We start from the raw sequence: 26,886 nt of genomic DNA on the forward strand, positions 1-26,886 counted from the left end.
GGGCCAATCGTGGGCGTTTTTCTTGCAGCTCGGTTTTCAAACGGTCCAATAACGATGAATAATATGCACCTGTAATAGTTTTACCCTTTTCCAGATAGTCGATGAGGATTATTCCTTGCGAATCCCAAAAGACAGTCGCCATAATCTTTCCGGCCGAAGGAACGGTCTTCGCCTTTTTTGGCGCAGATTCCCCCTTGGTAACCCATTGTTTAGATTGTTCTTTGGTCTCAGGAGTGTAGTGATGTATCTATGTTTCATCCACAGTGACGAAACGACGCTTAAAGTCCTGCGGATTCTTCTGGAACAGCTGCAAACCGTCCTTGCAACACTTCACACGATTTCGTTTTTGGTCAAGCGTGAGCAATCGCGGCACCCATCTTGCGGATAGCTTTGTCATGTCCAAATGTTGATGCAAAATATTATGTACCCGTTCATTCACTAGCAATCTCACGCACCTTCACTCTTCTGTCATCCATCACCACATCATGGATTTTATCAATGATTTCTGGAGTATTAACCTCAACAGGGGCGTCCAGAACGTTCAGCGTCACTTGTGCCCATATGGCCACTCCGAAAATTTTGAAACCACTTATAAACTGTTCTAATCGAAGGTGCAGAGTCACCATAATGTTTATCAAGCTTCTCTTTAGTCTCCTGAGGCGTTTTGCCTTTCATAAAGTAGTGTTTAATGAACACACGAAATTCTTTTTCGTCCATTTTTTGAAAATCACTCGACTTCCTCGATTCAAACGAATGCCAAACAAAAAGAAATAGACCGATCTGGCTGAAACTTGGTGTGTGTTCTTCCAAGAGATGCTACTAACTAAACATAACCTCGATACGCGCCAGTAGTGCTATCTCTCTGACTTTGCACGGACTTTTCAAACGACCCTCGTACAATAAACCTTTGTGGCTGATGAGTCAATTTGATTTTACAAGTTATTCTTGTTTCCTACAACAAATTCAAACCAATTCTTAATTTAAAAAAAAAGTTCTGCAACAAATATACGAGTATATAGAAAAATGTAAATAAAAAAATATTGTTCAATGAACTGTTAAAATTATAAAGAGTTCAAAACAATAATTTCTTTATTTACTTAAAACAAATGGTTTTTCAGAATTAATATAGCTCTTATGTACATAGAAATTGTTTACCCAAAATTCTTACACAATTTCTTTTCAAATTTTATTACTTCCTACAGTTTGTCTTTTCTTTATCAAACAATTCTTAATCATTTTAACAATAATTCTGTTTTATTAAACAAAACAAGCTTGTGAATAAAATATTATGAATAAAAATAATTATAAAAAAAGAAAAGTAATCAAAGAAAGTGGTTTATTTATCTAAAAATGGCGAACGACAAATAATGAACGTCAGCAAATGGTTATTTCAAGGTGGTGTAAATTTCACCAGCGATTATTGCTAACCAACTTCGGGGAACTGCCGCTGGAAGCGAAGGGGGAGTAAACAATAGCAAGCACTCAGATTTGATGAGGTAATGAAGTGGAGGAGATGGAGTGTTATTCTTGGGATGATGGGCGAGGAGGCCCACTATAATCCTGAACTGAAGGTGAAATGCTAGAAGGGAGTTCTTCTTCTTCATCCAGAGGGAGAAGGATAGTTCCCTTTCGCAATCCACCATTGTACCTCCGACTCCGTCTTCTCTACTTTGGTTTCTAGTTTACCTTCAATTTAACTTCTTTATTACCTCAACTTAAATAAATGCTGTCGATTTACTTATATAACCAAGTTCTTCATAGTTATGAAACTTGAAATTATGAAGTGGTAGATTGGAACAATTTTCATTTTTCCATCCAATAAATCGAACTTTAGATTATTCTGAAATAATTTCAAGTTGGCCGGATTTAAGGAATTATTTAACTCTAACCGGGATTCTTCTTCAGGGTAGCCAACACAGTCAGTTAACTGGACAATGGAACAGCTTGAATGCCATTCAAATATTTAGAGCGCCGTTGTACATTGATGTGGTGACAGGGTAGAGCACTGTTACAGTGTAAACTATTAAAAAAAACATCTAGCTTGAAGGACTAGCCAAATATTAAATGTTAGGCTGGGTTTTACGTTGGCTATGAAAAGCCAAACTTGACGGAATACAGTAGCTAGATTGGTCAGAATAAAACATCTCTCAGTACGCCAAAGGCGGGATACGGCAGGAGTATAAATATTCTTCTGCACTGGTTTTTCAATTCTGTGATCGAATCTCTTGAATCTTATTGAAGTTCTTTTAGTCTTAGAAGGTAAACATCTCTTCATTTTCAAGAAACAAAGACTGGGAGGCTCTTCCAAAGGACCTCTTTCCAACCTTCGCCATTAAAGCTTAAAAGAGTGGTAGAAGGTACTTCTGTTACAAATGGTTAATTGCGCCATCAGAAAATTAAACACCAAAAGAAATAATACAGAAAAACAACTTGACTTGAAAATGAAGAGATGTTTACCTTCTAAGACTAAAAGAACTTCAATAAGATTCAAGAGATTCGATCACAGAATTGAAAAACCAGTGCAGAATGTGTTAGGAAAGAGGATGAAACAGCCTATCAAAACCTACGCTTGGCAGCGCTGCAATCGCTAGATAACGAGATGAGAGATCTAGAAGGAACCCATTGAAATCGGCAGAGAGTATATCAGAAAATTGACTAGAAGATTAGCCGCCGGTTAGTCTTGTAAAGAGGCTTAACCTACCTGACACTCCCAGAAGTATGGTACAATAAGTCTCTCTGGTTGAAATTCTTTAGGCAACAGGACACGCTAAGATTGGTAATCTAATGCCTTACGATTTTTAAAAATCATGTTAAATTATTATTTACTTCATTTAATTAGAAATGGTAGCAAAACAAACATTTTAAATTTTAAACAAATATATTTTCAATCAAATGGCGTATATTTTAAATATTAGAGAGATAATAATTTATACAGACAACTATACAGACTCTAAATTCTAATTAAACTTCAATAAACAGTTCCGTTTCATTAATTATTAACTTTGAATGTCATATAAATGTTATTTTAATGCTACTTCTGTTTAATTAAATTAAATAACCATCCCAGCTTTTCCTCCAATAAAAATTTAAAAAAATCTTTTAAATAGATATTATTAAAAATTAGATCCAGCAGTTTGTGTTGTTGAAATAAAACATAATTTAATATCACAGAAAAGGTGTTCAAAAGTAACACGAAACTTATGATTTTTATTAACTCCCATTTTTTCCCTTTGTTTTTCGCTCCGCTGGACTGTTCTAATGAAACACTACTTAAGTAGAGGAGAAGCGAAAAATAAAAAAAAAGTCTTTCATCAAAGTGTAATTCTCCTCCAGTTTCTAGGAACGGAAAAAATGAAGGAATTAATTATAAGGTGTAAATATTAGAATTGTTTCATTATGTAAATTAATTTTGAGAAATTGTTAAAAAAAAGAAGGTAAAAAATTGTTGTGTAAAAGATTCATGTTATAATTTTTCTAAAATAAGGCATTTTTACACAGTCTTTAGTCGCCATTAGACAAGAGTCAGCTGTTTCTATTCGTATTTCTCAGTAGTGGCGTTATTACGAGGAGGTTACAGGGACTAGGTTATGATTCCATTCTCAACAACACATCTGATACCTATGTTGGGCATCATCTTACAAGGCAACCTCTTTCGATTTTCTCTACTACAGCCCTTGAAGAATTTCAACTGTAATTTGTACTATTGTTCAAGGCAAATGCCTTCAAGTTACCGCTAAATTCAAGAAATCAATGTTCAGAAGTACTGCTACTTTCTAGCCTTAAATACGGTTGTGATGGTGGCATGCCAGATACAAAAAAAAAGAGAACTCGATAACATCTTTCCGCCCGCATTAGCCATTCACAATAACAGCTTTTCATCTGGGCGCTCCAAGAAACCACCCTGAAAGAGTAGTATTGTGAACAGGCAGCAAAATTCTCCATAATTGGAGAATAGTTCCCCACAGTTCAGTTCTTAATTCAAGAAAATTATCATTCACAATCGTAAGGCTGTCTGCAGCATTATAAAGAAATAAACCTCTAGTACTACCACATCTATTTTAATTTACTTTTTGGATTTTTGTATTCAAGGCGCTATAACATAGACGGGTTATTGGCGCCCGGAGCTTTTTTCAGTGCACTCCATACCTCCCCGGACAGTGCTCTTTCGTTACAGACAACACTGCCCATCACCAAGGCAATGTGCCGTAAGAAACTCCTAGAGAAAATGTAAGGGCCAGCAGCTGGTTTCGAACCCGGGATCTCCGCGTTAGAATCTAGTATGCTAAACCACTCAGCTGATCCTTTCTTTTATACCTTACTGCTATTCTGATATCTGGCAATCGGCCTTTACCGTCGCCAAACTATACTGCTCAACCATTTAAAATCTACTTTACAAAATAGCTTAATCAATAATAAGAAACAAAAATATTCCCATATTTTCTCCCTCTCAGTTACAGAAAATATAAAATATAGTCATAGAAAAGTGTAGGGATGAATGTACATAATTTGATCTACCTTTCTCCAGTATAGCACGAAGAAAAGAGACATTCAAGAACTCGCAAGGCTCAGATTTATCCACTTACTGGTACTGGTCAGGAAACATTTACGTCACCTATTTTAGAACTACCTATTCATTCAACATTCTGTATTTTTACAGTGTAACCTTCCCCAAACTTATAGTTGAAATATCTTCTGTACAACTAGGTTATACAGCTGGAAATGCCTTTCTAAACTGAAAGAGAGGCCGTCTAAGATGTTTCATTGATATTCGAGTGGACAAAGAAATAACAAAATATCATAATAACAATAAATAATAACACTTTATAAAATTAGAGACAGAACGAAGCTGTGGAGGACTAATTGTGAATAACAAAGGATTTGTTTCTGAAGAGAATGACAAACATAGACGATAAAAGTAAAAGAACAACTGTCATGGTACTAGAGGCTTACTAAGAACGAGACCTTTTGCAGGACACACTTTGAGGATAAGATGAAGAAAAGGTTGAGAATTTTTATTTTTTTGGAAGTTTGCATTTTTGATTGAACATTCCAACAGTAAAAGTAAAGTAATGTCTATTATCTTCTTGTAAGCTTTACATCTAGCAACCTAAATAGGTGTCGCAAACGGCAGCGAACAGCACACATACTTTTCATTAACCATAAATAAAAACCTAGGCCTAGACTAGGAATCGAACAACAGAACATCTAAACTTTGTGGATCTAGCCTCTAATCGCTATGCTACTGTGGCGCCTTCATTCTTAAATAAAAGAGGACATCCTTAACCAATAAACAAAGCAGGGTTGAAAGGACCTTGAAGCGTGTTATGAATAAGAACAGGTACGAGAGATTCTCATTTCCACTATAACAACAACTAAGGGGATTGTCTTTCTACTGGACAGTCAAATCCTTACTCAGTGCTGACGAGCCAAAGATGACGCAGTAGTCATAAGTCTCTTCGCAGTGGTTAGGCGGAGCCCCACTTTTTCACAGGAAATAAAACAGCTTTTTGGTGGTTATTAATAACCCTAAAATAGGCAGCTAAAACCAGTCAACAATGAAATTACAGTCAAAATGGATGCAAAACAAGAAGACAGTAACTATTATTCGAAAAAGCAACTCATTTATTTCAACAAATCAATTGCCACAATTGCGGGGAAATGATGGCAACGCTGAGAAATAATATGGTGAAGGAGCGGAAGATAACATGAAATCATATGCACGTTTTACACCAGATTAAAATAATAGAATTTATATTTAATTTAAATACATTTTATGACCTATAAATGAATTTTCTAATTTTTCCATTAATCTCATTTCCCGGAAGTCATTCTAGCTTAAATTACTTTCATTTCTTTTAAAGGTACTTTGTGAAAAATACGCTACAGAAGTAATTAACTCTTTAACTAAATATAAATGAGAATTTTATGGAAAATCTCATTATTCTTTTGGAAGAAAAACGAGTAAAAAAAAGAAAGGAAAAAAGAATAAAATTACGAAAAACAGAACTTTACACAACCTATTTAAAGCAAACTGCTTTGAGTGAGAAAGAGAGGGTGAGATGGCACTTTGAGATTTACAGCATTTGCGTGACATGAATAAAAACATTTATATTAAAGAAATTAAGTTAGCGAAAATAAAAGATAGAAAAACAGAGCACAAATTCAAATTCCTTAATTTAAAACAATAAATAAGACCGTAAATTATTAAATAAAAAGAAAATATATATAATAAAGTGATTAAGAAAATAATAAAAGGTTAGTTCAGTAGTTAGCATACTGGGTTACCACGCGATGATGCCAGGGGTTTGTAGCTAGCTGCTAGCCTTCTAATTTGTTTTTCCTAGGAGCTTCTTACAGCTCACTGTTCGGTAATAAACAGTGTTGCCTGTAACGAAATAAAACTGTCCAGAGGCCGGCACTGGAAAAAGCACTGGGGAGCAACTGACAGATGTTGATTCGTCTTAAATTATCAATAATAATAAATACATAAAAATAAAGTATCTTTAATAACAATTATTTCACAAAAAGCCTTAGAGAGAACCCTAAACCTCATTTGCACCATAAAAGTCGCTATAAACGCATAATTTTCGAATTTGTCGAGAAAGTGGACATTTTATAATTTTGTAATGCTCGATGATTTTTTTTTCCTTGAGAGGACATTAAATTTTTCATAATGTGATATTCTTTTACCAATATTACCAGAGAAGCATCATTTTTTCAAGCTCAAATCATTAAATAACTGTAATAATTTCCAACAATAAAAATAACTTATTTCACAATACCTCAACTACTTTTTATAAACAATAATACTTCAAATCTCTTAATGCAATAAATAATTCAACTGATACTTTTCAAATTCATGTGCTCTTTGAACTTTTATTTCAAAACAAAAATAATTTCAAATGCAATGCTAAAATGAGTACCGTCAAAGAAATATACATGGAAAAATAATTTCGGTACAAAGATTATAACACAGAGAGCTAGGGTGGATGATAAAGAGAAAGAAATGCATTGGAGAAGAATGTCAGAGAGTGACTAAGGCAGATTTATTACTGGAAGATCTACTGGAGAACTCAAGCAAAAAAAACTAGAGCAAGGCAACCCAGAGAAAGGCACCTAGTAGGAAAGCACGTACAGAAGTAAATCCCTAAAATATAGTTTTCAATTCCCAGAAAATATCCTAAAAATGAAAGAATTCTTGATTCTTTCTAAATTCCTTGCTTACACAAAAATAAAAAAATAAAAATGTAAAGATAAAGATCTGTACTTAAATAATAGTAAACCTGGAATCCTTGATTACAATGTAGACTGTAAATGGCTGATTTAAACCTTTTTTAAGGATTAAACGCCTTCCAAATGCACTGAACCTAACTCCTGTTATTACCTATTAACTCCTAAAAGTACCCGCCCGCACACGATTGATGCTAACTATATATAACACCTTTCGTAACCCAACTTCTAACTCTTATCAAATCTACATTGTAAAACAGAAATTTGTTCGCATGCATGACTCAAAGGAACCATTTTCTTTTACATTGCATCAGAACGTAGTTTTTCAATAATTCTTCTCCAATGACAGAGAACTGAAGATGCTCTAATGCCAATGTTAGCATCATTCTCAGGCCACCATTATAGCTGCGTTGTATTTTCCCTAGCTCAAGCTTTAAGAAGCCTTTCTAAATTAACGGGTATTTCTGTTATTACTTGACGCACTATCTTCTTAAAAGCTTCAGTTTTACTAATTACCCATTACAATTAATGTCCAACAGAATTGATAAATCTACATACCTATAATTTACATCCAATGGGGTGCCCTGTATGGCTACGTTGTCATGGTCCCTTCTATTAGTCCGAACCCAGAAGTATGCGGGTTGCATGGCAGTCAGCTGAGGCGAAAACCTACATTCCAGGGTCACATCTTCACCTTCACGTGTATCTCGAGCTTCTTCACTTTTAATCGCTTCAACTGGAAACAAAAATTAAGAAATTAGAACACATAAATGGACACTTGAGAGTGCTGAACAATTTCCTTGTTATTCTTAAGTGTTTTGTACGCTTCATTTAAAACTCTACATATTTCAGTGAATCTAACAATATAAGATGAAAGAAAACTTTGAAATTTGTGTAAGTTGTATACTATTTCTTTTATTTTATTGCATTCACCATCTTTCACGGACCCAAAACTGAATTTCATTTCATTTAAAGCACTACAAACATTAACCTAAAGTTAATTATTAGACTAATTAATATTTGAATCAGATTTATAAGAACATCCTTGGCTTATCACATTATAACACCTATTATTTAATTAAAATTAATGAAGAACTAAGATGTAAGAAATACAGCTTATTTACTACATCTACAAAAAAAAAAAGGTAAAATAATCAAGCGAATGGGTTGAACTTGTCCAATAAAATGTTTTGTATATGACGCGTTTAAACACAGAGACCTACATAATTCAATATTTCATACATCAAAAGATCATGAAAAAGTAGTTTTACGACTAGAAGTATCTTATCATGTATTCTGGTTCATTCAACTATAACTTCACTTTAGGCGAAAAAAAAAAATGGTTGAGTCTTAATAAATGATAACCAGAAACTTTACTTACGGCTTTATTTAGCACGAGGTGTATGTAATAATACCTTGAAAATACTATGTGGTTTCAAATACTTCATTTAAGGCTGGGTCCGCAATTCTGGATGATATCGATGATTTTATCCGTGGTATCACGCAGGTTGTTTGTATGATTCTGATCGGTTTCTTATTTTCATCGCATCTTCAAAAATAGTTTCATCTATTAGGTACAGAATAAGCTCAGTTCCACTAACATGGGACGCCTTCTCACTCACTACAGTACTTGCTAACTGAGTGAGGAAGGTTACAAGGTTACATTTTGTGTGTTACAAATATTTAAATGTTAATAAACATGATTTTTTTCTATTTTAATATTCAAATAAACTGAATTTAAATATAGCATTTTCTTAGGCATTTTTGTGTAAAGGTAATGTTTTGGTAAACGCCAAGTTGGAGTTATATTTTATATGGTGAGGGGGCGCGAATTTATTTGGTAATACTCAATTATCTTGCTGGAAATCGTTATTGTTTTTAATGCAACTACTGAAGACGGACAGAAATCCAAAACTGATGAGAAACCGAATAGAAAGGTAAATATAATTATCGATAATTCTCTAGAACTTCTATTTTTCTCCCAAACCCATGGAATTTTTACTATTTTCTTGCCTGATGTTTTTGTAAACAATCTCTATCACTACAGAGCCATATAATATCAATTTCACGAAAAATTAGATTAGATTGGAGGCCGGTCCTGCTTTGAGATTAATTTTAAAAAGTACATGGGCTTTAGAAGCATGCAGAAGCTGGAAAAAAACGTTGATTCATTGTGTACCCAACCCATAGCCCATTCTGAAATGTCTACTACTTTTTTTTTTTTTTTTTTGTAAAGAAGAGATAAAACAAGGGCTAGAGTATTATATAACAGTCTGCCCTTATTAGTACCGAGGATAGTGAACGCTGCTCATCTCTGGGTATATCTGATAGTAAAGAAACTAAAATAGTATGTAAAATTTAATTTATATCTCCAGAGAGAGAAAACAAAAATTGTAATTATATTTTAGTTAGTAAAACATAACTCACTAATAACAAAACTAGAAACCGCAACACAAGGAGTAAAAAAAATCTAGACCACAAGTTGATTGTTATATAAAACTTTTTCAAGATTATTTTAAAATAAACTAAGCGCATATATAGTGTTTTTCATTTAAAATACCTCTTATTTACATTTAAAGTGTGCACATTTGCTTTAATGTACCCTGACTTCTCTTGGTTTTTGCCATTCACAATATTTCACTTTAATGGCCTTGCGAACGAAACACATAGAGTCCACTAGGGGAAATAAAATAAAACAAAAAATTAACTTCTTATGAATATTGAGATCACGTTTTGTTTCATTTTATTTATTTTATTTTTAAAATAAATTACATTAATGCTTTCCTTAAAATAATTATAAATTACTAATCTTCTGGAAAAGTTTAATTAAATTTTCCTCAAGTAAAAATAGAAAATCCGCCTCTACAAAAAAAAAAAAAATCTGTTTAGGCAAAATAGCTTTTCTGGAAAATCGAATCACATTAAATTGGAAATTCTAGAATGTAGCACTACATATACGAGGGTCGTTTGAAAAGTCCGAGCAAAAATGAAAACTACTTAATTTTGGGGGGTAAACCATTTTTATTTTTCAACATAGTCCCCTTTTAGGCTTATACACTTCGTCCAACGCTGCTCTAGTTTGTTGATCCCTTCCGAATAATAGGATTTGTCCAAGTCAGAAAAATAGCCATTCGTTTCTGCAATCACCTCCTCGTTTGAATAAATTTTTTTTCCCGCCAGCCATTTCTTCATATTGGGGAACAAATAGTAGTCCGAGGGAGCCAAGTCTGGAGAATAGGGGGGATGTGAAACGAGTTGGAACCCTATTTCCATTAATTTTGCGACCACAACTGCTGAGGTGTGAGCTGGTGCGTTGTCGTGATGGAAAAGGACTTTTTTCTGGGCCAATCGTGGGCGTTTTTCTTGCAGCTCGGTTTTCAAACGGTCCAATAACGATGAATAATATGCACCTGTAATAGTTTTACCCCTTTTCCAGATAGTCGATGAGGATTATTCCTTGCGAATCCCAAAAGACAGTCGCCATAATCTTTCCGGCCGAAGGAACGGTCTTCGCCTTTTTTGGCGCAGATTCCCCCTTGGTAACCCATTGTTTAGATTGTTCTTTGGTCTCAGGAGTGTAGTGATGTATCCATGTTTCATCCACAGTGACGAAACGACGCGTAAAGTCCTGCGGATTCTTCTGGAACAGCTGCAAACCGTCCTTGCAACACTTCACACGATTTCGTTTTTGGTCAAGCGTGAGCAATCGCGGCACCCATCTTGCGGATAGCTTTGTCATGTCCAAATGTTGATGCAAAATATTATGTACCCGTTCATTCGAGATGCCCACAGCACTAGCAATCTCACGCACCTTCACTCTTCTGTCATCCATCACCATATCATGGATTTTATCAATGATTTCTGGTGTAGTAACCTCAACAGGGCGTCCAGAACGTTCAGCGTCACTTGTGCCCATATGGCCACTCCGAAAATTTTGAAACCACTTATAAACTGTTCTAATCGAAGGTGCAGAGTCACCATAATGTTTATCAAGCTTCTCTTTAGTCTCCTGAGGCGTTTTGCCTTTCATAAATTAGTGTTTAATCAATACACGAAATTCTTTTTCGTCCATTTTTTGAAAATCACTCGACTTCCTCGATTCAAACGAATGCCAAACACAAAGAAATAGACCGATCTGGCTGAAACTTGGTGTGTGTTCTTCCAAGAGATGCTACTAACTAAACATAACCTCGATACGCGCCAGTGGTGCTATCTCTCTGACTTTGCACGGACTTTTCAAACGACCCTCGTATAATTGGTACAAAGAATGTCTACTTTGTAAGATTGCTTTACAATGAACTTAAAGAGCTCAGAAACTTGTTGAGGAAGTAATTTTAAGCAACAAAATGTTGTATGAACATTAGTTTTTGTTTGGATCAATCACAGAACTAGAATGGATTATTATTTTAGCATTTATACATCTATTTACTAATGGAAAATAGAAAGAAACGGTCAGAAATTGTTTGTCAGACATCTGTTAGAAATAATCTATTATTAGTGTTGAATTTAGAAGAAAATAAGAGAGCTTTAGTGCTGATATTTATGGTAATGCTCTTCAAGCTTAAAGCGAATGATAACCCGCAAATTCCAGAGGCTTCAACACAGACAGAAACAAACTACTACTGCAAGTAATCATGTGGACGAACATCAGGTAGAAGATAATGGTAGAAAATGTAATCAACGCAGTTTTGGACAATCTCACACAATAAGTTAATAACATTACAAAGGCAATTTTGCCTTTGCTTTGAAATAACTATTGTTGGTGATTTTGTTTTTGAACAGTAAAAAAAAAACATCCACCCAACTTCAAAATAACAGTTCATTCAACACCTTTAGTCAATTAAAACAGAAAATAAAACATCGGCCAACTCTTTATAAGCACGCCTGGCGCCGAAAGGCCAAGGTATCAAGGGTGGACAGGGGCTTAAACAAAGAAAAAAATCATTAGCTAGACATTTTGCACTTTAGACTTTTTAAAATTCAATTTAAAATGTAGGGCACCTTTTTTTTTTATTTAATTATTTTAGTTTTTAATTTATTTATTCATTAAAAAAAAAAAACAAAAAATGCTGGAGTGATAAAAGAATAACCTGACGGAAACGCTATTATTTCGATCTAATCACTGACTGAATATACAATCACGGCTAATGATTTTGGTGCGTGTTATTCATTCCACTTCTATTTAACATTTTTCTCATTAACTAACCTAAACTTAGTTATATTTATTTATATTAAACTTGAGCGATAAAAGGTGACCTTTTGCCTCTATTTATTTAATTTCTGGGACGGCTCAATTAAGAAAAAATTAAAAAAGAAATGCTTTAGTTTTTTGTAAAACTGAATATTTATACACATATCGTTTGAAACACTCAACACTAAGTCATTCAACAGAAGTCATTGAATGCCTAGTTTTTTTAAATAAAAAGCTACCGATCGTCACACATCACGCGATCCAAATCTTTTTTTTATAAAGATATGCGATACTCAGAACGCACAACAGGAATGCGGTATGACTCATTATTAAAAAGGTAAAGTAATGGACTCTTTTATTTTCTAGCAGGCTTTACTCAAACTACAGATTAGGTGTGGGTGGACAGAGGTGGATAAGCAATATGATTAATTTCATTCATCGTATTTGATGACTGATTCATTAATCGAAAAGGAAGAAAGATTATCGCCAATTTCAGTCATAATTTTAAATTTATTTTTTGCTAAATGTTCGATCTGTACGCTAGGTTAACCTTCAGGGCTTGTTGACAATTATAATTCATGGATGGGAAAACCGACTCCGTGTGATTCCAGTGATTACTAAGTAAGAAGATATTTCAACGGAGTGATGTAATGACAACAATTATAGAACTTAGCTCAATTGAACTGTCATATATTCTCCATGGCAAGACGTGCTTCCTTTTGAGTGAAATGATCGCTGTCCATGATGGTAACTCTCCCTACATGTTAAATTTGTTGACTAATAGAAATCTCAATCCATATCATATCAACAATTTTTAATTCGGTTAAAATCGTGAGAAGAAGCTGGAAGAGAAGAAATCTTTTTGTCTTTCCTTGTTGCAGAAATGTATGATAAATTCTTGCAACATGTCCTTCAAATCAATGTAACCAGTCTGTAAACAATCATGACAAAACTGTATCTCTGATGTTAAAAATATTATAAGGCTGGAAACATAGTGGAGCGGCGAGCAAAGCGGCGATGATGGCGAAGAGCAAAGCGGCGAAATCTAACACAAGTAAACATATGGGACCGCGCATAGTGGCGAGCAAAGCGAAGATAGAGCAACGCTATCTCTAGAGAGTAGAGCGAAGCGTTATGATATGTTTGATTTCTTCGCTCTCATCGCGCTCAATTTGTGAAGGTTATTTTTCAAAGGTTATGGATATTGATACATTTATTGGTTTAGTTTGTTTAAAGAAACCTCTGTGGGGCCATAGTATTTGTGAAGCTACAATAGTTTTTAACAATTAATAGTTTAAATTAATTAACAATTAGTAGTTAATGGAGAATTCAGGTAATTTTTGCTACATTTAATTTGGTTCTCAATCCCTTAATGCTAACTTTCATCTAAATACTAGGCAAAATTAAATTACATTTTCACGTCCTACTACTTCTGATCAGAACGAATTCTCCAATCCTTCTTCTGTAGCGTCGCACTACTCCAGTTTTTCAGATGAACAACATTAATTTACGACAAATCATGGTGTAGTGATTTAATAAAATTGTTGTGTTTTTTTTAATTGACTAATTTCTTTTTATCTGCATATATTTCTATTTTATTTTTATTTATTTTGATTTTCTTATCTTAAAGTAACTGCTAGGATTAATGGGGTTACACAGATTTGTATTTAGTTAATAACCTACATAGTTAATTATTCTATATTGTGCCTAACTCTTGTTATGAGTTGTATTACTCAAAAACAATAAAATTTGATTTTGATTAATGGGGTCACACTGGGCTAGTATGTAATCAAATGTTAATAAAGACATTCGAAAATACGCATGAAACTTGCCATGATGCTCCCGAAGTTGTTGGTACAAGTGATGAAATTCACCAAGTTCATTTCTAGACTTATTTATGTCATGTACACTGCAGCTCCTACTACTAAGCTGCTGCAAATACCAAAGTTTCAACGAAGAATTTTCATATAAAAATAGTTCCTCCATCTTGTTTTGTCAAAAGGAGAACGCGACTAAGCTCGTCACTATGTGCATGCGAATCTTTGCTCGCTGCTCGTCGCTCTCTTTGATCTGAAGCAGCTATCATCACCGCTTTGCCCGCCGCGCCACTATGTTTCCAGCCTAATTGTCAACAAGTGTAAGCCCTCAAGGTTAACCTAGCCTATAGATCGAAAATTTGGCAATAAAATAATATACAAATTATGATTGTAATTGGCAGTAATATTTCTTCCTTTAACATAATTAACCTAATTTTTTTTTTTCATTATTTCACTTAATAAATACCAAAGCTAGTTTCAGGAATCGAACTCAGTATAACATTACTTAGTTTGGCAGGCTACTCTATATTTGTCTTATACGATCATTTTTTTTTGTATAGTTTAAAGTCAACTTATTAGTATAAATGCTAAGTTTAAAGAAAAAATTAAATAACACAAATAGCGCTAAGAGAAACACTTCATGCATTCACATTAGAGATTGTTATCATTTTCAAGTGTTGAATAAAAAGAGTGACGAACAAAATTTTGCTAAGACATCATTAGGTACATTTTACCTGCGACAATATATTTACTCAACTTCTTGTCTCTAACAGTTCCTTCCTTTTTATACTTGAAAAAATAACAAGCATTGAACAGAAATAAAAAAAATACTAACAATGTCTGCAACAGTATTTTTAAAAAAATAATATAAGTAGATATCCCTTTTGTTCGGCGTCTCTAAGTTCTTCTGATGTCAATGTAACTGGTTATTTTCACGTTTAAATCCATGAATTTTAAACACTCAAAAACCGAAAACCTTCTATTAAAAAGTACACAAAAGTTTGCACCGTACACTACACAAACTGGTACTTTAGTACGAATTACCTCCTCTTTCAAAATGATCTCTAATCGATTTTTTTTAAAGAAAGAAAAATCGATTCTAACAAAAGCAGTAGATTTACGAAGTGTGTATTCATTAAGCAAACTTTAAATATAATACACAGGAACCACTTTCACGAAAATCTCAAAAAAAAAAAAAAATTTAGTAAAGTCTCATTTCCGGTAAGCTAATTTTTTGGAAATTTGGAATTTTAGACCCCCAAGTAATTCTAAATAAAATTATGCGGGTGGCAAGACAGTAAAAAACGTATAACATTCATTAAAATCGATTCATGTATCGTATTTAGGCGCTAAGTTGTTTACAAAAAAGGTGACCTCAACAATTTTTGAAAAATGCCGTATTTGCCCATTTTTTGTACTCCAGCTTTCTCTAAATCTATTTCATCTGTATTGTTGAAAAAAATTATACTTATAAACAAGGACAAGCCCCTTTAGTTAAAAAAAATTTGGTAGTTTTATCTTTTCTATAAAAAGAGGAAAAAATTTGTCAAAGTTGGGTGCTTTTTCGTGCAGTTTTTGACGATCAACCCTTTATAACTGCTGTATTGAACAGTTTTAAAAATGGCTCATTAAAGAAAAGCCTAAACTATACCTCTTTTTATGCCCAAAAACGTCTGGAAAATTGTTTTTAATGGAATTTATAGATCTAAAAGTGCAAAATTAATAAACAAAGAAAATAATTGGAGTCATTTTCGAAAAAAAATTGTATAAAAAATCTGAAAAATTGGTTCTGTCAAGTGGTAGTCACGATAGACCGATTTTGACTAAAACTTTAATGTAGCATCTTCCGTTTGTACCTAAAATATAACTTGTCAATTTCTGCAGTTTCTCGATTTTTTTTTTTAATTGCGGTTAATAAAAAGTGATCCAATTTTGTAAAAATAAACTTTCTCTGACTTAGGGAGCCTGAAAATGGAAATTTACGCGAAAAACTTGAAATTAAGAGGGAAAAACTGTACGATACATTCTCTAACTACGGAAATTGTAGGAGAAAGTAATAATGTATAATGTGGAGGTAAGATCAGATATCAGAAATAGAAGAAAGCAAGTCTATTATTAGTAACTACAAATGATGGAATAATTTCTGTTTCCGCCGACAATCTTTCTTCCTGTCGGATTTTATTTAAAGATACATAGGTTACTTTCAAATCCAGTTCGTTAGTAAGGCCCTGGAAGTGAACAAAAAATAACAAACTTCAAAAGAATAGCCATGTGGATCGTAAACGAGGAACCTTTTCTACATTACGAATGCCCCTCTGCCACTCCATAATTTATTTTATTCTCTATTTGTATTATTAAAAACTAAAAAATACTCTTTTTTTCCCCCTCGGAGTTGCTTTGCTTTATCAATGGAAGATTAGAATTTTTAATTAATATACAGAAAATATTTTGTATCATTAAAAACTAGAACTTATATATACTGAGACCGAAGGGGATTCTAATTAAACTACTGTACACCCAGTTACTCATTAACGATATCAACTTCTACTACTAGAGCTTGACTTTCCATTGAAAGCCACCTTTTTCCTGCAGATCTACTCATATTTTGAGTCTAATAAGGTTAATCCCTGAACTTCGTTAAGAAATTACAAAAATAAAAGGAACCCTCACTCGATTTGCTCATAGACTAGTTTTTACTTCAGTTTTTTTTAAAAAATAACATGAAAGTGTTTCTCTTTTCGGATCCAGTATCCAAAAAGGCTGTTTCGTGGAGGATCATGCCTCGTAGTTGTAAAAGAGGTTTCTGGTCCACCTCTAACGTGTCCAATAATCCACTTGCATCAACTGGTACCGCCGAGCCGCTGTTTTTCAATTTACAATGACCACAAACACACATATTAAGATAAATCTTCAAGTTGAGGACACTTTGATATATCGTACGTATATACAAAAAAAAAAACAGTTCAAGATGGAGGTCTTAAAATCAATCTAGCAACTTCCTGTAGATTCTTAATTTTTTTCCCCCCGGCGCATCATCGTCTACAGTCATTAGCGCCAACCACACTTTTATCTTTTCTTATGCAAGGGCCACTAGAACTAGGATTGTACCTATTGAACTCTGTCGGGTTGCATAGCAAGATAGGGTGTAGTCTAGGATGTTGAGGGGAATGCGACTTTATCGAGTGTACCATTACTTACTCGTATTTTCGCAAGCTGACATTTGCCAAAATTCAATCAATTAAAAGTACTTTGGGTTATGCTTCATATTTGGTTATTTTTAAAACCTGTTTATAAACATAACGACTTAGTCTAATTCATGTTCATGTAGTCCATCATCCTATGGAGGGTTATTTTCATACGATCTAACTCAAGTGCGCTGTACTTATCAACAAATGTTGCTGCACAGTCTAAACTGTAGAGTCTTATTGTGTTTTAAATCGATCCAGTCTTAAGCTTAGTATCCATAGCGGAGGTATTGTTAATAAAAATGGATGAATAGAAGTTGGGTTTGTAAAAAAAATAAATGAAGAGCTATTAGGAAAGAGGTTTTCAGGTTTACAAGTACTCAAAATGGCGTTTGAAGATGAATCGGTAGTTGCAGAACGTTCGTTAAGCCGTAAATACAGAGTGAGTTGCACAAAAAGGTTGTTAAAAAAAAAAAAAAAAACAGCTGTCAATGGATTTTTGTATAAGCGATATTAAAACAATGGAAGCACTGTAAGCTGCCAGATTTCCGTCACCTTAATCCATAGATTACTTCTTTTTTTTGCCCTTCTATTTCGACTTATTAAAATGTCACCAATTTGTTGTAGAAGATGTTGTACAGATTCAACTAAGTGTGGTGACTTTGAGACCTACAGAAACCATCTGGTTATAAAATTTTACAGCTTTAAAAAAGCACATATCTTGGCTTTTGAAACGCAATTATGGTCTTAGTTAGAAAATTGGAATTGCCAGAAAAATGCTACGACGGGTACCGGATGGATCTAGATTGGGAATTAAGGGAGGTAATTTCCAAACATTTCCTATGTCATGTTAAGTCATTGGAAGTAGGAGCCATTATTAAATCAAGTTAGATGAGATAGCTTGTACTTTTAAGCAGGAAAAAGGAAGATAAAAAGAGATCCTAAAAAAAATAGCAGAACAGAGGCTAAGGCATTCCATTGGCCACTGCAGGCTCAGAAAACACATGCATCGCATGGGCCTGGCAGATGATAGCCTCTGTAGGGTTCTGTCAGGAAGAGGAGGAGGAAATGGCACTGCACGTGTTGTGTCAGTGTGAAGGGCTTGTCCTGGCTAAGGATGTTACTTCTCGGAGGAGGAAAAAACCACGGCCTGGTGAGCTTTACCCTGGGAGTCCGCTCTCCAGAATTAAGAGTCTGATTAAGCGGGGTCTGGAGGGTGAGCTTTAGAGTGAGGGGAGCCACAATAGATCTAAAGGGGGTCGCAGTGGCGTAGACCTTGAGGTCGCCCTAATTTAATCTATTCTATTCTAAGGCATTCCTCGTAGTTCTGGAAACTCCTGGGACTTGGGGGATGAAACTCTGGTCCTATACAATCTTGGACACAAGGTAATCAGCATAGATCTTTAGCAGTGGATTTCTAGCTACTTCCTGCCAACGTTGAATAGAAGTATAATTAGGGGAAGTAAAAAGATTAAAAGATTCTTTTTTTTATTATTTACTTTTAAATATTTTTGGAAGCAAAATATAAAAAGAAAAAAAAAACTCAAAGAGAATGATCTGGAAATAAGAGCTGAGATAAGAGAAACAGTCATGGGAAATAACCGTGATGAAGGATGTTCCGAATGGGGGCAGAAGGAAAGCCTGAAGTTTCCTATCTTTTCTTTCTTTCTTTGCTTTGGTAGAAGCCAAGTAGGCTGTTTAGAGAATATAGTTTGTCAGTTTGAGTTAGCCCCGTCAGAGAGCATTCTCTGAGTAATATTGCCCAGCATCCCCCCCGCACCACAACCAATTCCTACTCAATATTGTATAGGCAGATCAAGACTTCTTCGCCAGAGTACATTCTCCTCTTATTTTGCTTCCCATCCTCTAACATCTCTTACGCCGATCATTCTTACAAAGTTTTCTATTACACACTTTTGCCAATGGTATTCGCGTCAAATAGGTTATTCTTCATCCGTGCTGTTCCACTTCAACAGTGTCAGCATTTATTCCTTCAACTGTAAGCAAACTGTCATTGATCTTATCTGATGTGGTGGTTATGTATTATCTATCTCTTCTATTCACATGTCAATTTCACTTAGTTCCTTTAGAACCCCGAATCTAGTCTATAAGCTTACTTCAATTCAACACCTATCGATTTGTAAATTCGATTACCAAAAAAAAGTATTTAAATTTTCATAAACTTTAAAAACAATAATTTTCCAAGATGAAACTTTGGTTCCTGCTCTTTATACAGGATGTTCATTTTAAGACGGCTCAAATTTCATGGTTAAACGGTTAATCTGAGCAAAAAAATGGTAGAGGAAAAATTTATTGCCCGTCACCTCTAGTTTCAGAATATGTGACTTGATTTTAGATTCCTGCCCGCATACGCGGCTGACGCGCGACCAAAAGTGAGGGTTCGCAGTTGACCCCCATTTTTATATACACCGTTCTAAAGAGTATAAAAAGTTATGAAAGAAACCGGAAACCGCAATTCGATATCTTTAAAATTAAAGGTGCTAGGTCATTTTAAAATCTGGTATTTATTAATCATATTTCAATTTTTTAACTTGTTATCAAAGAGAAAGAAGAGCACGCGGTAGGTCATTTTTATGTATTTTTTCATCCCCTGTCTACTAAAAATATTGTGAAGGCAGTAAAGCTAGTATTTTTCTTAATATCGGGAAATAAGTCATTTTTCTAAGAAAAATCAAATGTTAAGAGCTTTAGATGTTCTCAAGCATAAACAAAGAGGGCTAAAAAGTTAATTTTACATTTGTTACAAACCAGAAGGTCTAATAATTATTTGGTAATTTTGGGAGAGTTGCGTTTAATTACACCCCCCAAAAAAAATTGGAAACCTCCTGCCACATATTTAAGTGATCAATATCTTTCATGGGAAGGATCCAACTTATTCTTTAATTTATCAAATAATGCACTTTACTCAACTTGTGAAGCATGTAATGTGCCTTCAAAGGTGCCTCATTCGGCTCGCAAGACAGGTTAGCCAGGAGTTATGAACTGCTCTCTGTATCTGAGGAGGCACCTTTGAAGGCCCTGTAATATTGAATATTCCATCACAGTGTACGTGTGTATGTACAAATGTAAATATTATTATTAAATTCTATTTTAATTAAAGTGTAGACAACTTTTATTGGCACAGAAGTCTGCATTAGCTTTCGTACATGTTTATTAGAATGAATGTGTCTATTAGCTATGATGACTTTCAATTATCAGAGTGGAAGACAAAGAGTAGAGGATGTATTGGAAATAAAGGAACAACACAACAGCTTGATGTCTAAGGCAACTTTAAAGACTTTTAGCAATTGATGCGCCCCATAAAAAGAAGCTTATTTTGAATTTTAAGTAGCTAGAAATAGAATTGGATGAACTACAGTCCAAAAAAGTGATATTGTAGAAAACAACAAGCTCCTAACCTCTAAGTAGGCATATCTATTGCTTACATAGAAGACCATACAGAAATGGTCAACACCATTCAGAGCCTGCAACAATGCATGGAAGCAATAGAAGTAGGACGTACAAGAACCCCAAAAAAGAAATGCAAGAATCAAAGACAGGACAAAGGGACACACCAGAAACTTATAAATACAGAAGAAAGAAATATATATATATATATTCCGTAATTTAAGGCGCGTCAACATTTAAGGTTATTGGCGCCTGGTGCTTTGTTCTTTTTCCAGTGCATTGTGTTCTCTCGTTGCAATCAACATTCTCTGTCACCGGCCCAATAAGTTGTAAGGACTAACAGTTGGATTTGAACCTCGGATATCCGTGTGAAAATCCAGTACGTTAATCCCTTCCCTCTAATAAAAATTAAGAAATAATACTTCTAAAAACAGATTTGAAAATAAAAGCTTATAACGGATTAATAATTTTAAGTACAACAATTGATAGAAATTGGCCATGCAACACAAATTGAATCTATACATTAAATATTTTGCAAGCAATCAAATCATTATGTTATATTTTACAAAAAAGAAATCATCTTTAATTTATCTAGAACTAATCTGGAGAATATATGAGACCTGGAAACTATTTCAGACTCAATAAGATTGTTATAAAACTATTGCAATTCCTGATAATTTAGCCTGAAGAATCACTGTTTGCACGGTCGCTCCTCTTATCTATGTGAGCTGATTAAGTTTTTAGATACGGTCCTAGTTACAGCAATTCGGCTGTGATGGTATATTTTTCTATTTATAGGATTCGTATCCCGTTAAAAAATGATTTGTAAACTGTTTGAATCACCCCAGTACAAGTTCTCCGGGAATTATTATTATTATTTCTCGCAGGTTGCAGAGTATAGAACGTAATTACCCAAGAAAAATCAAAGATGGCTAATTCAATACTTATGTAGTTAATCTAGCTGTTGGCGAAAATTTATTGTAGAGAAGTTATTGGCAATTTTATGTGTGTAAGTTCCTGTATCTCCCGCCTCTGAATTGTGGCACCAATCCTAGTAATTTAGTCTGGACCAGAAACAAAACCACGGTTTTTTGAAATGCAGGTGTGCACTAAGAAAGGAAAAAATTTTACTCTTTTCCCTGGGGATGTTTCTCTTTACTGCCTCCACTTTACTCCCCAGTCTTGTGCTGTATCTTTTTCATTTGTAACAATTTTTGGACTTCGATTTGTTTACGAATTTGGGTTACAAATGATTTTAGAATTTTTTGCACTATTTATGGCTGTATTTTTGGTTTGTTTTCTTTTTCTACTTGGTTTTCTTTTTTGAAGTGGAAAATATTACATGAAAATTAAATAAGTTTCCGTTTTGCAATGTTTTCTTTTTAAATTTTTGACAAAATTATGTAAAGAAACACTTTGTTAAAACAATCCCTTTATAAAGTTTCACTATGTGAAACTAGCCTACACATCCTTAAAGCTTTAATATGTTATTGTGAGATTGAACTGACATTGTGTGTGATAGAATTTGGCTTCATTACGCCCTTTATAAAAAACTATGCACTAGATAACGTATACAGTGGTCAAAAAAAGTATTCATACACTAAGTTATTTTACTTTATCTACTGAACTTTTGTTTCAAGGATGACTATTTCTTCAGCACTGAAATCGAAGATAGTAACAATGAATTTAATGCTCTCATTTTCTTTTATAAACATAAAGAATTGATTAAAAAGCAGAAAAATAATTTATTGTATACAAAATAAGTATTCAAACACTCAGTCTGAATGTTATAATTAACGCAAAACTAAAGACCTAATATTTCGTAAGCAATCCCTTTGCATTTGTTATTGCCTGAAGTCTCCTTGGCATAGATTCCTAATGGCCTGTGGCGTAACAAGGTTCCCTGAAGTTAACGCGAGGGTTTCTGAGAGTTGGCGTGCTCATCGGAAGCGCATACTTCTTTCAACAGGATAACGATCCCAAACATACAGCCAAAAATACTAAGGAATGGCTGCTTTATAATGCCCGGAAACAACTTCTCACCCCTTCACAGTCTCCGTATATAAACCCTATTGAAAATTTATGGTCTTATTTGGAGAGGAAAATTCAAAAATTGAAATGTTCTTCCAGAAAAGAGCTCATAACCAATTTAAAGAAATCATGGGCAGAAGTAACATCTCAAGAGACACTAAACCAGGTGGAATCTATGCCAAGGAGGCTTCAGGCAATAATAAATGCAAAGGATTGCTTACAAAATATTAGGTCTTTAGTTTTGCGTTAATTATGACATTCAGACTGAGTGTATGAATACTTATTTTGCATACAATAAATTATTTTTCCGCTTTTTAATCAATTCTTTATGTTTATAAAAGAAAATGAGAGCATTAAATTCATTGTCACTATCTTCGATTTCAGTGCTGAACAAGTAGTCATCCTAGAAACAAAAGTTCAGTAGATAAAGTAAAAAAACTTACTGTATGAGTACTTTTTTTGACCACAGTATGAATTATATACGAACATTTATTAACTGCATCATTTACAATTCCTAATTTGGTTTGGAAAACTTAATTTGATGAATAATGGAATTTCTGATTGAAATCTTAAGAATTTAAGTTATCCAAACTAAGAAATCTTTTGGGCAGAAGTTTAATACGCTAAAACTATGTGGTTTTCGGGGTTCTGAATAGTTCTGCAAATTGTATTTGTTTACCACTAGTTGTAGTTGAATGTGGTTTAGAAGGCAACCGGCACTGTATTATACTAGTTGTTTTAGACGATGAAGAGAACGGTGCAATTTTAAAGTATTTTCCAGTTTTACCAAAAGTTTAAGAAAATAATTAAGCTTAAAAGATTAAGCTGTCACGGCCAATGTTCAGATTAGCCGGAGACTGTGCTTAAATACTGGCTGTGATGTTCAAATATTTATCAAAATATCCAGTAGTTGCATAAACGTGATGTACGGTTATAAGCTCTCTGAGATCTAACAAGTAGGACCTTTATTATTATTTTTTTTAATGATTTAAGGCGCGTTAGCATCTAAGGTTATTGGCGCCCGGAGCTTTTTCCAGTGCAATGCCGGCCTCCGGACAGTGTTCTCTCGTTACATATAACACTGTCCATCACCAGACTCTAACCGCATAGCTGATCCCTTCCCTATATTATTATTATAATTATTATTATCCATTATTATTACTATTATTATTATTACTATTAATACTATTATTAATAATTATTATTATTATTAAGCTGCCCAATGCTCCACAGCCTGAGATTGTATTAAAGGAGGTAATTTCTAGTTAACTATATCCTCCTAGATGGTCCAGTAGGTGAATTCTCCCCTTCTTATAATGTCCAGGATATTGATATGTTTACCTCTAGCTGCACAGAGCTGAAGACCTCGCGATGGTACCGCAATTAGAACAGGATATGAGAAACAGTTTTCTTCTCATCCTATTGAACAACAGTTCTGAGTTGAATAACCCAAATCTTGAGCGGATCTTTCATGAAACATGGCCATTCACCAGGATAATCTAGTTTCCACCAAAGCTCAAAGTACATAGCTGATTTTATATACAGGGTTTACACGGAGGAGAGGTCGAAACTTCGGGAGGTGATTCAGCAGCTCAATGGCAACAAAAAATATTCTCTTCACTTTGTCCGAGTGAAGTTTCAACAATGCAGTTGAAACTTTTAACAAAAATCATCGAGAACGAAATTTTTAGGCATTAAAGTAAAAATGTCATTGTTTATATGAAACGTTTTGAGATTCTGTATTGAGCAAATTTAATGCTCTTTCGTTCGGAATAAGCAGATTTGTTGGAGGATAAAGGATAGAAAAAGGTTACGGCCGTTTTTATGGGTGAAAAAACGTGAATATCTACGATAAAGTTAAAAATGCAAATATCTTTGACACTATTGAGAATCAGGTCATAGTGAATAGAATATTTTTTGTAGCATTTGAGCTGCTGAATCACTGTCCCAAAGTTTCGACTACTCCTCCGCATACACCCTGTAGATCGAACACTCACTCACTCACTCCCTGATCATCACAACCCATGAAGGGCCTGTACCTCAGCCACAACAGCTTTCCACCGTTCATGGTCCCTCGCAGCCTTTCTCCAACCTTGCAGGCCAACCGCCTCAATATCTTCCTCTACGTCCCTCAGCCATCTCAGACGTGGTCTGCCACGGGGCCTTCTCCCGCCAGGATGCCCGCCCATACAACGCTCTTTTTTGGAGCCCTTGTATCCTCCATTCGGTGCATGTGTCCCAACCATCGTAGCCTTCCTGCTTTTATGCAAGACACAATATCAGGCTCACCAAACACAGTACAGCCACTTCTTGGTTCGTCCTGATTCTGAAGCCTTCCTCTGTCCTCGCAGGTCCAAATATTCTCCTTAATATTTTCCTTTCCCACCTGCGTATCCTTTGCTCATCTGCTCGGGTCAAAACCCACGTTTCCCGAGCCGTAGGTGACGATCGGCCTCAGCACTGTCTTAAAAAGCCTTATTTTTGCTGCTCTTGACACATTTTTACTTTTCAACACCGTTTGAAGAGCCCATAAGCAACTATTTCCAGCAGCCATTCTTACAGCAATATCTTCTGTTACCTCGTTTTTAGAGGTTAACACTGAACCCAAATATTTGAAATTCCTTACTCCTGTAGATCGTAAGTCTTTTATCACGTCGGATACCTGGAACAGCTTTCCAGGATTTGATTCAGCCAAGCCATTGTTTTGAAGCCGTTCCAAGAACATATATTGTGGACCAATGATTAAAGAGGGATGGACAAAGGCAGAAATGTATTATCAACAGCAGGACCAATTAGAAACTCGAAACAAAACAAAAAAATGTGTACCAAACATAAGCTGGATTGAAATATTTATTTCAGCACTCCGTAACTTACAGAGAAAAATACAGACTTGATTAGAAACATGGCCGGCTGTGTAGAACAAAACAGCATTAATAATGACCCTACCATATTTTATATATACATATATATAAAACCAATTTCTGCTAAAACATGATATACATTTTTTTTTCTTTTTTCTGACCGTTCCTGCCCGATAACAATACACGGGAATAAATATTAACTTCAATATTACAACCCGACAGGGTGTCGCAATAAATCCAATCCCAAAACAAATTAAAGTATTCCCCCGGGGTTCTTGTTTTGCCCCCCTTCCCAAAAATAAGTGACCAAAAAATGAATGCAACCTCGAAGACTTTATCTAACAGCAAATATAATATATACGAGGGTCGTTTGAAAAGTCCGTGCAAAGTCAGAGAGATAGCACTACTGGCGCGTATCGAGGTTATGTTTAGTTAGTAGCATCTCTTGGAAGAACACACACTAAGTTTCAGCCACATCGGTCTATTTCTTTGTGTTTGGCATTCGTTTGAATCGAGGAAGTCGAGTGATTTTCAAAAAAATGGACGAAAAAGAATTTCGTGTGTTGATTAAACTCTACTTTATGAAAGGCAAAACGCCTCAGTAGACTAAAGAGAAGCTTGATAAACATTATGGCGACTCTGCACCTTCGATTAGAACAGTTTATAAGTGGTTTCAAAATTTTCGGAGTGGCCATATGGTCACAAGTGACGCTGAACGTTCTGGACGCCCTGTTGAGGTTACTACTCCAGAAATCATTGATAAAATCCATGATATGGTGATGGATGACAGAAGAGAGAAGGTGCGTGAGATTGCTAGTGCATCTCGAATGAACGGGTACATAATATTTTGCATCAACATTTGGACATGACAAAGCTATCCGCAAGATGGGTGCCGCGATTGCTCACGCTTGACCAAAAACGAAATCGTGTGAAGTGTTGCAAGGACGGTTTGCAGCTGTTCCAGAAGAATCCGCAGGACTTTAAGCGTCGTTTCGCCACTGTGGATGAAACCTGGATACATCACTACACTCCTGAGACCAAAGAACAATCTAAACAATGGGTTACCAAGGGGGAATCTGCGCCAAAAAAGGCGAAGACCGTTCCTTCGGCCGGAAAGATTATGGCGACTGTCTTTTGGGATTCGCAAGGAATAATCCTCATCG

General features: G+C 34.8%; 1 protein-coding gene across 11 annotated transcripts in view; it reads right to left on the minus strand.

The window, feature by feature from the left end:
- Positions 1 to 26,886, minus strand: part of LOC141450812 (contactin-2-like) — a 346,236-nt gene that overhangs the window by 27,028 nt on the left and 292,322 nt on the right. For 10 of the 11 annotated variants that reach the window (XM_074121640.1, XM_074121641.1, XM_074121638.1 and 7 more), the window contains one exon: positions 7,789 to 7,966. In XM_074121640.1, the coding sequence (XP_073977741.1) occupies positions 7,789 to 7,966 (178 nt within the window). Of the gene's footprint in view, positions 1 to 7,788; positions 7,967 to 8,645; positions 8,867 to 26,886 lie in introns of those variants that run through there. The other variant, XM_074121642.1, reaches the window with a different exon arrangement.

The sequence above is a fragment of the Rhodnius prolixus genome, unplaced genomic scaffold (genome assembly GCF_049639745.1).
Source record: "Rhodnius prolixus isolate KJV_2025 unplaced genomic scaffold, Rpr scaffold_8, whole genome shotgun sequence".
Classification (NCBI taxonomy): Eukaryota; Metazoa; Arthropoda; class Insecta; order Hemiptera; family Reduviidae; genus Rhodnius; species Rhodnius prolixus.